The sequence below is a fragment of the Aulonocara stuartgranti genome (genome assembly GCF_965226115.1).
Source record: "Aulonocara stuartgranti genome assembly, chromosome: 3".
NCBI lineage: Eukaryota > Metazoa > Chordata > Actinopteri > Cichliformes > Cichlidae > Aulonocara > Aulonocara stuartgranti.
The window spans coordinates 27,082,638-27,096,543 of NC_138941.1; the positions used below are offsets into that span (position 1 = coordinate 27,082,638).

A 13,906-nucleotide genomic window follows, 5' to 3' on the forward strand; every position below is an offset into this window, starting at 1 on the left:
GCTAAATAAGTAATGTTTAATAATGCACTGCAACCTCATGTAAAAAGATCTAGCTACATTAGTAATTGCTTTTTGTACACAGATGGCAATTTGAATAATTCTATAATTTTATATACTGTGTTTAAAAAAAAAAAGCTAAATTACACAAGATCATATGATCTTAATGTTGTTATTATTTAGATTTTAAGATGTTATCAACATGCCCTTCAAATACTTGCTACTGATAAGAGATAATGATGTGAGTTAATGATACTTAGCTAAGGAGAAAAAAAATATTCAGCTTTAAATTTGAAGGAAGTTCCATTGAGTATTATAACACAAGTTTCAGACTGACCCAGTGGTTATTATCTAAGCCGGTTAGTGACACCAAGAATTTCCAATTTCCATAATTTGACGTGCAGCAGTCACATGAACTGTGAAGGTAAAGCAAACACAGGTTCGGTGTTAGAGGAGACATGAAAAACAAGAGCAGCGCCTTATTTTGCGTACTTGTTGTTCTCCTTTGCTGCTCACTTATGTCGGGTTGTGAGACATCGATTCTGCGCAGTTTACGACATTTTTACTCTCATATATTAAACTTTTAACTTAGAAATAAGTTCTATAAGTTGTCACTATTCACTCACTGCGTTTACTGTGAGCAATACAACGAGAGGTTAAGGCCGTCTTTTTTTAAGCATTTATTTTTAGGGTATTTTTAGTGTCCGATTTAGATATAGAAAACAGAAACTTGGTTTCGGTTTTCGACAAGCTAAAGGCGCTCGTTACAAAACACTCGTTCGCGCTACGCCCCGTCACTCTAGTGCAGCGGAAGCGCTTTCAGAATAAAACTAAACCCGTCACCCAATGGCAGCCCGGACTTATTGAGAGACACACCTTCCCACCAATCAGATTCTTACGTGCGCTTCTACCGCCAGCAGATATCTACTACTCATCTTTGGAGTTTCGACCTCGCTGTTGCACAGTTCACAATCAGTGAGTATGGTAGTTTTTGGTGTTGTTCTCCTGTCCTTTTCCTAAGGTGTCATCATTTTACTTTTACAGACTCACAATTGCAACGTCAGACATTTTCAGTTGTTAAAGTTATTTTTTATTTTGCTAGCCAGTTCGCGTTCGCGTGAGTGTCGGTAACGAATATTAGCTTGCTAACAGCAACCTGGCTAGCAGCTTAACAGCCAGGAAGTGCAAACACGAAACTTACTGAACTTAGGTTTTGCTGAAGTCCCCCGAATTTGACCGCTTTAGGCTAACGCTGGTGGCTAATTTTAAATACGAATGCAATGAAAGCTAAATATGGGCGATGACGATAAATGGAGTCATCGCTTTACTGTGGTGGCCCTCCTCGCTCGACTCCATTACAAGCTTTCTATTTCCTCATAATGACGTTGTACATTCACTATTGGGACCCAGAAAGCTTTCTCTAAGCTCCCTTTTTGTAAAACCACTATGAACCGCGCCTTTATTCTGCCCCACCTCGCTTTTAAACATGTACAGCAACGACCTGTGTGGAGGGTGGGACCAGCAAGGAACCGAAAGTCAGTATGAGCTCGTGCGCTTGTTTAGGACCGCGGTCAAGTGAGCCTCACATGCGAAGTGACAGTCAAGCTAGCCGCACAGTCAGCCGCGCCTACGATTTTGTTGCACTTTTCTTACGGATATTACGGTACAGGTGCCGACAGGCTTAGAAACACAAGTCTTCTTATTCATTTTTCACTATTTCACAACTCATTCCACTTCTAGCTTTGAAATATTAGCTAATCATAAATTATAATTCTTACACTACACATTGAAAATAACAACAACAAAAAGTACAAATTCTGTAACAGTGCAGTGTTGTCAGAGTTATCTACCGGTTGCACCTGTTGCTCCACTCCCACAAGGCTGGTAAGCAAACTGAAGAGGGTTGACACTGACAACACTGTATTGGTTGGGTGTACTGAGGGTGGGCAGAAATCGGAGCACAGGAATCTGGTGAGGAACTTTTTTGAGTGGTCTGCATGAAATCACCTCTTCCATCTGAATGTCAGTAAGACAAAAAAGATGCTGGCTGACTTCTGAAGGAAAAAACTGGGACTATGCCCATCGACGACATGGTTGTGGAGGTCAAAACATTGGACAGCTACAGGTATTATGGGGTTCACCTGAATGACAGACTAGACTGGATGACATAGGTCACTGAAAAAACTGCTCTCCATCATGGACAATCCATTACACTTGCTCCATTTCACCCTTGTGAAGCAGCAGAGCTCCTTCTAACTGATCCAACATTTCAGCCCTGAAGAACACTTCAGGAAATCATTCCCAGTGTTCTCTCTGTAAAAGTGTACACTAACTTTTCAATATGGTATCTGTTTATGTTTAGTTTTCTGTCAAACCGTACAGTTCATTAGGAGGAAGAGTCAGGGTGACCTAGGGTTAGAATCCAGTGAAATATTTGTGTCACCTCATACGGGTTCCCTGTATTATCAGCTAAAAAATGAAATTATTCAAAGTACAGTACAGAAATTTCTCAGAAACCATACAATTCAGAGAGCTGTGAGGCGGAAGAGGAAGAGTGAGGGTGATCCAGAGTAAGAATCCAGTGAAATATTTGCATCATCTGTAATAGTTTTCCTGTAATAAATGCTAAAAAAAAAAAATACACAATATCAAAAATACCGTTTTGCAATTTTATTAAATTGGGGATAAGATCAAGTTGAATAGAAATGTACAGTATAGTGAGAAAATTGCAAATATTTCAAAACTCTTGATTAGACTCTTGTGTATATAAGCCAGTTGGCACCCGTACCGTAATATGTATAAGAAAAGTGCAACAACATTGTAGGTACGGCTGGTGGTGCAGCTTGCTTGACTGTCTCTTCGCTCACTTGACTGCAGTCAGCAAAAGTCAATAACAGGGTCCCTGCACGACTCATCGTCACTTGATGTGACATCACGTGGACGTGGGGCTTTTTTCTGACAGACACCCTTTTCTTCTATGCCTTGCAAACACAGTTGCTTGGTGTAAATTGGGGGAAAAAAATCATAGTCTGGGTAAAAAATGCAGTCAACAAGGCAGCATTTGAGTTATTCTATTTCTTTCTCTCTATTTGTGTATTTATGAAAGTCTTAATAAACATATATATGAGTTAATCCCTCATACTGGAACACCAAATATTAGTTGCTTTTTTTTTTTTTTTTTTTTTTTGGAGCAGGCGCTCTGCTTGTTGGTCTTGTCAAGCCAGAATAACTTGTGGTTCCTTGTTTTGTTGCGTATGCAGTGAATCAGGGTGAAGTGTAAGAAAGTTGAAACAAAGCAAACAAACAGGGTTTATTGTCACTGAGGGGCACTGTCTGATGATTTACTGAATGAAGCAGAATTTTCTTTACACACAGAAGGCTGTTGGAAGCTGTCTAGCTTACTGCTGCCTTTTGTCTCCGCCCTCTGCTGTTGTGAGTGGCAGCACTTACAGAACATGTGTATGTCATGTTAGTTTGCTACCTGTTGTAGACGAGCGACACAGTCTTTATTTGCATTGGAAAAGTGACGTACATGTATCCTTCTCAAGACTAGTGTTAACACCCTTTAAGGTGTTCTGCCACATTAATCATCAACCCATTTGTTTTGTTACTTCTGATTCCTAAAAAGCAAAAACACCCACCCAAACTCTTCAGTAAACGGTACTGTGTTGGAGATCAGGACAGAGGCTTATTTTATTCTATTGTGGATTCTGATGACACATCCTGTGTTTACCTTTTGTAGGTACTACACTGGAGCAACAATGGTAAAGATCTTTATCGGTAACCTCTCTCAGAACACTGAGAAGGATGAGATTGAAGCTCTGTTTACTCAGTACGGCACAGTAACAGAATGTGCCAAGTACAAAAACTATGCTTTTGTTCACATGGAAGACCGCAAATCTGCCACCAAAGCAATCCGTGAACTGCATCTTCATAAGCTGAATGGCAGACCCATCAACGTAGAGCCAAGCAGAAGCAAGAACCAGGGCCCCGTGAAGCTTCACGTGGCCAATGTGGAGAAGGGCTTTGACAAAGAGCTCCGTGACCTGTTTTTGGAGTATGGCAATGTCACGGAGTGCTCCATCGTCAAAAACTTTGCCTTTGTGCATATGCCTAATTCTGACGAGGCTATGGATGCCTTGCAGGGCCTGGATAATACAGAGTTTCAAGGTAAGCGTAAATGTTTGGGTCTATAAGGGGTTTTTCAGGGGTTCCTTACTTTTTAGATTTGAGGGACAATGTTTTTCTCTCTCGCAGGGAAACGCATACACGTTCAAATATCAAAAAGCAGACCGAGAGGGGAACCAGAGGAGGAGGAGTATCCACCTCCGCCTGTGAGAGGAGGCTATTTTCCTCCTCCCTTTCCAGGGGAGAGACCCGAGCCTCCCTACAGAGGCCGCATGTCCGCTTACCCTCCTCCTCCTCCGCCCCCGCCACCTCCCCCTCCTCCGAGACGAGCAGCGTATCCTGATCGTGGCTATGGCGATCGAGAACCTTATGGGGTGGTCGATTTCTATGAGAAATACAGAGCCCGTCCTTACGCCCCGAACTTCGATGACAGGCGTCCCAGTGCCATCCCCCCTCCACCCCCTCCTCCCTCTGCATTGGTTAGGGAGCGTCTCGGAATGGGCTCTCTTGATCCGTATGAGCGGCGTCCACTGCCCGCTCCTGCAGGTTACATGGCGAGGGATCGAAGCCCTATCAGAAGAGCCCCCCCTCCGCCTGCTCCTGCAGCTGGTAATGGTTACTCCTACGAGCGTTCTCGATTGTCTCCGATGTCAAGGGCGCCAATGTACGCAGTTCCCCGTCCCCGGGAAGCCTACTCGGCGAGAGTGCCGCCGCCGCCGCCACCACCACCGCCGCCGCCTCGCTATGCAGGCTATTAAGACACCTCGAGTGTAATACAAGGTGAGAACAAAGAGTGGATGCTTCATGAACTCATTAATCACATTGATAACAAGCAGAAATGACACGGAAACAAAAGTTATAATAGACATGAGAGCTGAATCCGTTAATTGAGGTAGAATCACGCTTTAAACCATCAGCCAAAACTCAAAATTTCCTTCAGGTTAATAATAAAGGAATTTAAACGGTGCTGCTAGAATCCTAAAATATTATTGCTTGAACTTCTCAGATCAGTGTTGCGCGAATCCTAAGTAAAACGCGCTCCTTGACATGTGTGGTGTGCTCTTTTTCCAGGTTTAGAATATGACAAGATCGTCGTCGTCTGCTGATGCACGTGGCGCTATACGCACCCCTCCCCCCTCCCATGTCTATGGCGGATTGCGTTGCGTTTGCTGAGACTTACTGGAAGATACTGTATTGCGGACAGCCCCGTATTTAAAAAATATACGATTTCTTTGTCTGCAGTTCTTCTGAGCTGATCATGCCTTTTTCTCCTCCTCTCTTTGTTTTCCTGTTAAAAGCTTTCAAAATGTTTTGCAGAATAGGTGCTTGGACTTCCAGTGTGACCAAAACTGGACACTCTGCTTTTCAATTTTTCTAAGTGGAAAATGTAATCTGGGAAACTGTGACCTATTTCTTCTTTTTAGAACAAGGGATTCATTTAGATACAAATACGTGTAGGCTTTGTAAGCAAAAATTGTTTATTTTAAGATTGTTGGTTGATTACAAAATGCTTATTGATCCAAGTTTTAAAGAAATTTCAGCATAGTAGTTCTTAAATACAACACCTGCTGTTGGAGGTTGTACAGCAATCTTTAAGATTTGCGACACATGTTAGCATGAAGTTTCAGTGTGGTTTTGTTCTTTTTACACTTTGTGTTCTTTTCATGCGACAGTAGACTCCTTAGCCACCATTTATGTATGATTTTTATTTACTTTACAGACTGCTTTTTTTGAAAGCTTTTTAATAAATGAATAAAACAAAAAAAAAACATTTTAACTGTGAAATTATTCCTCGTTGCGTTGGCCTCTTAGGACGAAAACCAATTCGTCAGATAAGATTTAGCTTTCTTTACTCTTGAAACACTTTCAGTTTCACTCTTCAGTCCTGATATTATCAGCATGACACATGGTAGGTGTTTATTTATTTTTTAATCCTCAGCTCACTACTAGAAAACCTGCCAGACTGGTTTTCCATGTAAAGTGTGAAAAACTATAATGCTTATTAACCCCCTGCCCCTCTCCCCCCTTTTTGTGACACACCCGAGACTTACCACTGCCTTCTTGAAGTCTTGCCAGGTTAGACTGCAAAAAGAAACCAAAAGTTGATTTAACTTTAAAGCTCAAATCCAGCGCAGTTAATGAAGTACGGAAATGTCCACTCCCAAAAGTCGCAAAAAAATAGGCAACTTAAACTTCCGTTCCACTCTGTGGCTACACAAAGACTTTTTTAAAGCTGTGTACACCGGCTTCTCCGTGTTTTGAAGTCACATTTCGTCAGTCATCTCCCATTGCCTACCTTGGGTTTTTCATCGATGGCCCCATGCTTCTGTCCAAAGTTTATTTATTTGTATCATCCTTCATTTCATACATTTTAGTCATTTTTCTACTATTTCTAAATTAATATATGTAACACATGAAATGCGCGTGTGATATTCTTAGCCTGTGTGCTCTTTATAGGTTGTTAGATTCAGTGCAGGAGATGCCAGCTCATGGTAAGTCCTCAGAAGATGTCCAGCACCCAGATTAAAACAGGTACATGCTGCTTAAACTGTGGTATTGCAATAAATGATCACACTTTGTCTTCTTGGATTCATACTTTTTCTGCTGTTGCAGTTTTGAAAGTAAAAAAACAAACAAACCCTGGCACTTACAATAATGATAATAACTTTAAAAAAAATGCTGTGGTATTTTGTTTCAAAGCACTTTAATATTAATCTTAAAAGGTGCCATATAAATAACATTTTACTTAATAACATTTTAGCAACACTGTCTCTCTTTGTTAGAATTGATTCATGTAGATTGAAGGCTTGTTATGGAGTCTTTGAATCTGTGTCTTTGTTCACAGACGTGTCTTTCCTCTGGCACTTGCTCCGGGTCTAGAAGTGAATTCAAAGGGGATTACAAGCTGGGAAGGACCTGGTTAGAATGCAGTTTAAGGTAAAGGGACTCTTCTTTGATCAGTTCAATTTGTGAACCTTGTTTAAAGTGTCTGCTCTTACAGGGTATGGATTTTTGTCCCTCACTGAAAGTTTGAATGATTGGTTGATGAGTTGGAGTGAACATCATGGGCGATGGGACGGCTGTGTCGCTACATCTCTGCTTTGATTGGAGGGTAAAAAAAAAAAATGTGGGAAAGAGGGAAATACGACAACTAAGTGGTTTTCCTATTTCCCTCTTTTAAATGTAATTGAAAGTTATTGTATGTTGCAATTGACTACAAGGACCTACTTTTTGTCTTTTTTTTTTTTAACTCCCATTTTCTACCTTTTGAATTTTAGCCATTATGAAATAAACAATTTACATTTGAAAATGTTTTGATTTCTTTATTTCTATTTTTAAAAGTTAGCATCATACATCATACAGTACGTTAGGGTTATATGATAGTGAAGTTTTTAATTATCTTTTTTTAAGTTGCATAAATTCAACTGCTCCTAAGCAGCCAATCACATGGTAGCGACTCAATGCATTTACGCATGTAGAACTGGTTAACACAGCCTGCTAGCATGGGTTGTTCTGATCTACTGGGATTTAAAACAAAACCTTTTTCCAGGCAACTATCTCTAGGGTGTAAGACATTAAAAAAAACCAAAAAAAAAAAAAACCCAGTTCTTTGTATTATAAATAAATATTTTTGTTGGTGTCCAGTGTCAGACGAGAATTAAAGTATGCAGAAGAGAATCTCTGAATTCTCAACATGTTGAACTATAAAGCAGATGGGCCACAGTAGCAGAAGACCACACCAGGGGTCATAACAGGAAACTCGGGCTGCATTTTGCACAGGCTCACCAAAGTATGACGATAAAAGACTGGAAAAATGTTGGCTAGTCTGATAATTCTTAATTTCTGCTGTAACCAAATATTGGTGTAAACATCATGAAAGTGTGGATCCACCCTGCCTCATGTCAAAGGTTCATGCTGCTTCTGATGCTGCGAGCATGTGGAGAATATTTCTTGGCACACTTTGGGCCCTTGAGTACCAAGTGAGAATTGCTTATATGCCACAGCTGCCCAAGTATTGTTGACCATCCATTTATGGTAGCAGGATAACATTTCATGCCTCAAAGCTCAGATTATCTCAAACTGGTTTCTTGAACGTGACAGTGAGTTTGCTGTGCTCCAGTGGTTGTCAGTCATCAGGTCTCAGTCTATAAGGACACCGTTGGAATGTGGTGGAACCGGATTTTTACAGCATACATTTGCAGCAACTGTGTGATGCTATCGGTATGTCAATATGGACCAAAATGTCTGAATCTATGCCATAAAGAATTATGGTTCTGAAGGCAAAACTCATACAAGTAAGGTATATCTAATAAATTGTCAGATGACTATATATTTATGCCAAATCACAACAGCGGTTGCCTCAAGGAGCTTTATATTGTAAGGTCTACAATAACATGGAGAAAACCCCAACAATCAAACAACCACTTGGTGACGGTGGGAAGGAAAAACTTTCCCTTTAACAGGAAGAAATCTCCAGCAGAACCAGGCTCAGGGACGGGGGCCATCTGAGATGTCTGGCTGGAGATGAGGAGAGGAAGAACTTTATAAAAAAGGAAAGTTTTAAGCCTAATCTTAAAAGTAGAGAGGGTATCTTCCCCTGAATCTAAACTGAGAGTTGGTTTCACAGAACAGGGATCTTAAACCAGAAGGCTCTTCCTTCAATTTTACTTTTAAATATCCCAGGAACCACAAGAACCCAGCTATGTGACAGCAATGTGTTCTTTCGGGGCGTTATTATGAGATCTTTAAATGTCACATATCATTAATTACAAGTGGTTGATTGATTTGAGCACAAAGCATCTATAAAAGTCAGACTTCAGCATATAAACTGACTTAGACTGATGCTGCTTTGGTTTCAGGCCGAGTGCAAAAGTGTAGTTTTTGAGCTACAAAGTGTTATCTTCACCAGAGGGGTGTGGAACTGCCTGCAGCATTAAAACATACAGTCATCACATACTCCCTCCCCAAAAACCTAAAGCACAATGAGTCAGTGTGATTTTATTTGCACAATTCCACAGCTGTGCTTATTCAGCACTCACTAACATGATGTTATTTGTGAGAAACCAGCAACATGATGTTATTCATTTGTGAGAAACCAGACAGTTAAAGCAGAGGAGTGTTGAATCCAGGTTTTAAACAGATGTTTCCACTGAGTGAGGGGCAGAATGCATAGATGGATACTATAGTTGCCTAATCAATGAACAGTGAAACTGGAAGTGAGTTCATTGGATCTGCTAAAGAGCGAAGTATCATTTCCTCTAGTCCCTAAGTCACTTTCCCCTAAATCAAACAAATACTTGGAAATCGTGTGCGCTCATCCAAGAAGAATTTTTTTTTTAATACTTAGATTTTGAATTGTTATTTCTTTACTTGTTATTCTTTATCTTCAGTCTTTTGTAGTGGACATCAAGTCTTATTTGATCACAGAATTATATTTTGTCTCATTTTTATGTGGATTTATGGCAAAGTTAAATTTTTAGTTTATTTCACGTGAATTACAACAGATCAATGAAACATATTGGAATACTGAAAACTGGTTAGGTCATGTCACCAGTGGCACTTCCATGATCATAGCTGGTATGACAGAGTGCTGAGTGAAGCATTTTCCTCAAACTGTTGAAGGGGGACAGACATTAGAGCTGGAAGGTGAAAGTTCAGGCCAGGGTTTGAGGAACTTGAAAGGGGCAGAATAACAACACCCAAAGTCCATTATGGAAGCTAAGGCTTTGAAGTTGTGGGATTTGGTTTCTTAGTTGCCATACAGGACACCAGCCAATGAAGGGAATCGTCTTTCCATGACAGCACTGTTTGAGAGAGTTCTCACCTCCCAGAGGACGTTCTTTCAGAGATATCAAGATCGTTACTTTGATGGGCTGCCTAATCTTGAAGAATCTGCCTCGATTCATAGCTACAACCAGAAACCTGTAAATTCAGATCTGAGGTTATCCACATACACAATGTTTTCATGCCTAATGCTATCTTCGTAGTTGAGGACATCCCTCTGGTTTGTGTGCTCTGACCTTTACGTTTCTCTGAAACTTGGATGCATCTTTTCTGTTTGACATAATTAGAGGACCAGCTGTCTTGGTAGTTGTGGGCAGATTTTTTCCTGTTTTCATGTTTCATGGTGAAAAACCATTTTCACCATTTCTGAATAATTTGAACTCACTTGATAAAGACAGGAGAGATACAGTTAAATGTACTTTTAGAACAGTAATTAAATAAATCAACAGGGGGAAGAAGAAATCTATTCATTCTGCTCAACTGATTTCTCCTGACAGTATATAGGACTCGTATAGATTGCATAAATGATGTTTTAAGTAGTGGTCTCACACAATTACGTCCTCCACAGAGCACAAAAATACATTGCTAGATATCATTTAGAGTATGTGAAACTCGTACAACTACCGCCTGCATGGCAGCGACAGTGACCACATTCCAGACTAGGAATGCCTTTTTTCAACTCTATAAATGTGTGTTGTAGTGGCGGCACTCCGTCTCTATTTCACTCTTCTGTTCCACCTTTAGGAGTCAGTCCGGCAACATGCATTTGAAACGCGAGCTAGTCCAGGTACTTTTCTTGCAAAAAATATGTTTATTGAAACTTTTAATTTACATGGCAAGACTCGTTCAAAAACTGTGTTGCCTCCAGCTTATCCGACTCCCCAACTACGTAATTACAGTGTGCCGGAAGCCCAAAATACTAAAAAGCGCATTAGAATGTTGCACTTCTATATTCTATACATTTAACAAACAGTATTTTAAAATCAACTAGAATTATATTCTTAACATCAAACATGTATATTTCTCCTCTAATCATTTTACCAGTACCAATAAAATTAACCTTTAATTGGCTCTTACATGTGTTGTTTCTAGAATAGTGCTGTGTTTTCCCCTAAGCTGCCATGGTTGTGTGGAGATCTCATATTTCTACAGGCTTGAAAGGTTACCGCTTCATCTCAATGATTTCTAGAAAAACCTGTTTCTGTCTTCAATGCAAAGCCACACTTTTTTCATTCTTTGATTAATGATTGCCTTAGAGTAAAGGGTTCCACCAAAAAACAAAAACAAAATAATCAACATGCAGACAACTGTATTCCAGATAAACTGTTTATTTCTCAGTCATAACTTTCAAACTTTGCACTTTAACAGTATTTGCAAAATTAACAATGCAGCTTATGTAGACAGGATACGAAAAGGGTGCAAAATATTGATTTCACATATACAAAGAGGGATTTCTTGTCTAATGTAATAAATGCACTGAGCATTAAGTCGAGTAAATAACAACAAAAAAAGTCACACGTGAATAAGCAGTAATGGTTGGTTATGAATAACAAGGGAGAGTCTCATCACTCTCCTGGGGGCCAAAGGAGCTATCTTTGGGTGACAAACTAATCCTACTATCTGAGCATGTCTCCATGACTGGAGGAAGAGACATGGATGTCTGCTCGTTCCAGAGAGACGTGGATGTCTCTCTGGAAGGAGGTACTGCCAGCACCTCAAACTCTACCTCAAAGTTGGCCATGGCCTCACCAGACTCGCGGATGATCAGGATCTCATACTCTCCGAACCGGATCAGAGCTTTGTCTGGCAGATCCATTCTCTCCAGGTATCCCAGCGCTGAGGTGTTCACAGACAGTTTCCCCCTCTGGCTCAGATTCTGGATGATAAACAGCATCTCTGAGCTCTGGGGAATGTGGTAGGCGTAGAGCGCCAGCTGCTTACGGGACACCCGGGGATCAAGCAGGATGTAGGCACAGGCCTGGTCGTCACGGCCCAGCCTGAGAGGGTCATCGGCAGCATGTCTTCTTCTGGTCCCCAGAGGAAGCCGATCATAAAAGTCGTTACAGCTCTGCTGAGGATGGTAAAGCTTGATTTGGAGGCAAGTCAGGAGGTCCTCCTCCGTCTCCATCGTCATAGACACATTCATTGTGAAACAATAACTCCAGATGAAAAAAGAAGACAGCTGATAGTTAAAGAAAGGACAAAAAATAAAAACCAAACAACAAAATTAGTCATACAGTGAAAATAGACCATCTTATCTGTAAAGCAGGGTTAAATCGTATTGCATATAATCAACAAACATTGTTTTTTTAGATGCCTTACCTGAATGTGAAACTTTCTTAATTAAAGAACGAGGTTTTTATTCCATTCACGGGACAGAAAGAAACTGAGTTAGAAGACTCTAACGGTGCTGCTACTGCTGCGAAAACAGGAAGACTGATTGCTGCGCTTTGCAAGCTGTTGCCTTTTATTCAGCCAGTTTTCCTGTTGGTCCAACAGTGTTGCTTTCAAGTGCAAATCCGGAAATTTTACTCTCAGGTTGAATTAAATTTTGTGAATGCAACATAAAAGAAAGAAAAATACAAATTTTCATTCAAAAGCTGAAAAACATAGCATCCAAGAATTAGACACTACAATACACAGTACAGTTATTAAAGTAAAAGTATGTCCACTGTTAAATCAGGAGACTGGACAGTAATGGCGTTACGCAGATCTGAAATATTTATGTATGTTTGATTGCGAAGTCAATGCAAACAGTTTGCCACGTGAAATTAAAGAAAATGAAACAAAATGCTAATAAGAAAAATACTAATTCAACATAATTCACCGAAGTCTTTGTTACAATTTACATTCTTTTCCGCTGGTTTGCTGTACTGTGCGATTTTTAACGCGAGCACCTGAATGTAGCATTACAACACTGAAAATTCCATGATGACGCAACCCGGAGTAGACAGAAACGCTTTTAAAACTTCATTTGGAGCCGTGTATTATGATATCGCCTCTGTCAGTGCGCCCCAGGGTGGCTGTGGCTACAATGTAGCTTGCCATCACCAGTGTGTGAATGTGTGCGTGAATGGGTGGATGACTGGATATGTAAAGCGCTTTGGGGTCCTTAGGGACTAGTAAAGCGCTATATAAATACAGGCCATTTACCATTTACCATTTATTTACAATACTTTTTATGTAAACAAAGCAGAGAAATAAAATACAGACATGCAAACATACAGAAGAAACAATTAGATGTGAAACAGAGGACATTAATGATGTTTTGTAAAAAAAATAAAAAATAAAAAAAGTAAATGAACCAAAAAAACAACAACATTTTTTTACAAGAGGATTGATCAACTAGTGATAATTTTTATGTTTTGCATATCTCGGCAGTCTTAACAAATTACTTATAGGGTTTTTTCAGAAGCAACAATGTTTTAAAATACAAAATGAGATGTGTTTCTTTAAACGCAGTATAACAGGGTAATCTGTTAAGGAATGTAATTTTATGTATGTCAAAATTTAGCTACTTATTTCAGAATGAAAAGTCGCTCTTCATTACTGGGGTGGCTGGGGTTAGTGAAAAATAATAATAATGTCATCAGAAGTGTCACAACCAGTTACTGTAAACAGACTCAACTAAAGACACTGCTTCCCACCCTGCGGTATTTACAACTATAACGGGAAGAAGCAACCTCGTAAAATAGACCGTTACACATTAACCAAGTACGTTTAAAACGTACTTAACTCTCTTTTCTTCACCATATAAATGTAGTTCTGAAATGTTACTGGTTAATAAATACGAAACGGGGTGACTTACAAAACATGGACAAAAGTGTACCGTAAGATAATGTAGGGTATTTATAACAAAGCACAGTGCTATAGCTAGTTTTTTTTATATTGTTATTATTTTTATTAGACATGCAAAGTAGAAAAATAGATATATTGTAGACTACTGGGTGTATAATATGTAACATTTAATGCGGATAAAAGTTGTAAAGTTGTAAAA

The 13,906-nt window shown here is 39.8% G+C and overlaps 2 protein-coding genes across 2 annotated transcripts; one reads left to right on the top strand and one right to left on the bottom strand.

Moving 5' to 3' along the window:
- The first annotated feature begins 837 nt into the window (after positions 1 to 837).
- On the top strand, positions 838 to 5,896 carry LOC309702056 (RNA-binding protein 4.1-like). The gene is made up of 4 exons (XM_082526459.1): positions 838 to 972; positions 3,740 to 4,167; positions 4,255 to 4,905; positions 5,197 to 5,896. The coding sequence occupies exons 2-3, from the start codon at positions 3,759 to 3,761 to the stop codon at positions 4,881 to 4,883; spliced, it is 1,038 nt and encodes a 345-aa protein (XP_082382585.1). The 5' UTR covers positions 838 to 972; positions 3,740 to 3,758; the 3' UTR covers positions 4,884 to 4,905; positions 5,197 to 5,896.
- A 5,412-nt stretch (positions 5,897 to 11,308) lies between these two features.
- Positions 11,309 to 13,858, bottom strand: LOC309704035 (TRAF-interacting protein with FHA domain-containing protein A-like). The gene is made up of 2 exons (XM_082528988.1): positions 12,232 to 13,858; positions 11,309 to 12,091 (listed from the first exon to the last, which is right to left on the bottom strand). Exon 2 carries the CDS (start codon positions 12,053 to 12,055, stop codon positions 11,450 to 11,452), a length of 606 nt encoding a protein of 201 aa, XP_082385114.1. The 5' UTR covers positions 12,056 to 12,091; positions 12,232 to 13,858; the 3' UTR covers positions 11,309 to 11,449.
- Between the last annotated feature and the right edge of the window lie 48 nt (positions 13,859 to 13,906).

Bases quoted from the DNA above. Each gene is read 5' to 3' on its own strand.
- LOC309702056 (XM_082526459.1), top strand. From the start codon at position 3,759: ATGGTAAAGATCTTTATCGGTAACCTCTCTCAGAACACTGAGAAGGAT. The intron at 4,168-4,254 runs GTAAGCGTAAAT...TCTCTCTCGCAG, and splicing joins GGATAATACAGAGTTTCAAG to GGAAACGCATACACGTTCAA.
- LOC309704035 (XM_082528988.1), bottom strand. From the start codon at position 12,055: ATGAATGTGTCTATGACGATGGAGACGGAGGAGGACCTCCTGACTTGC.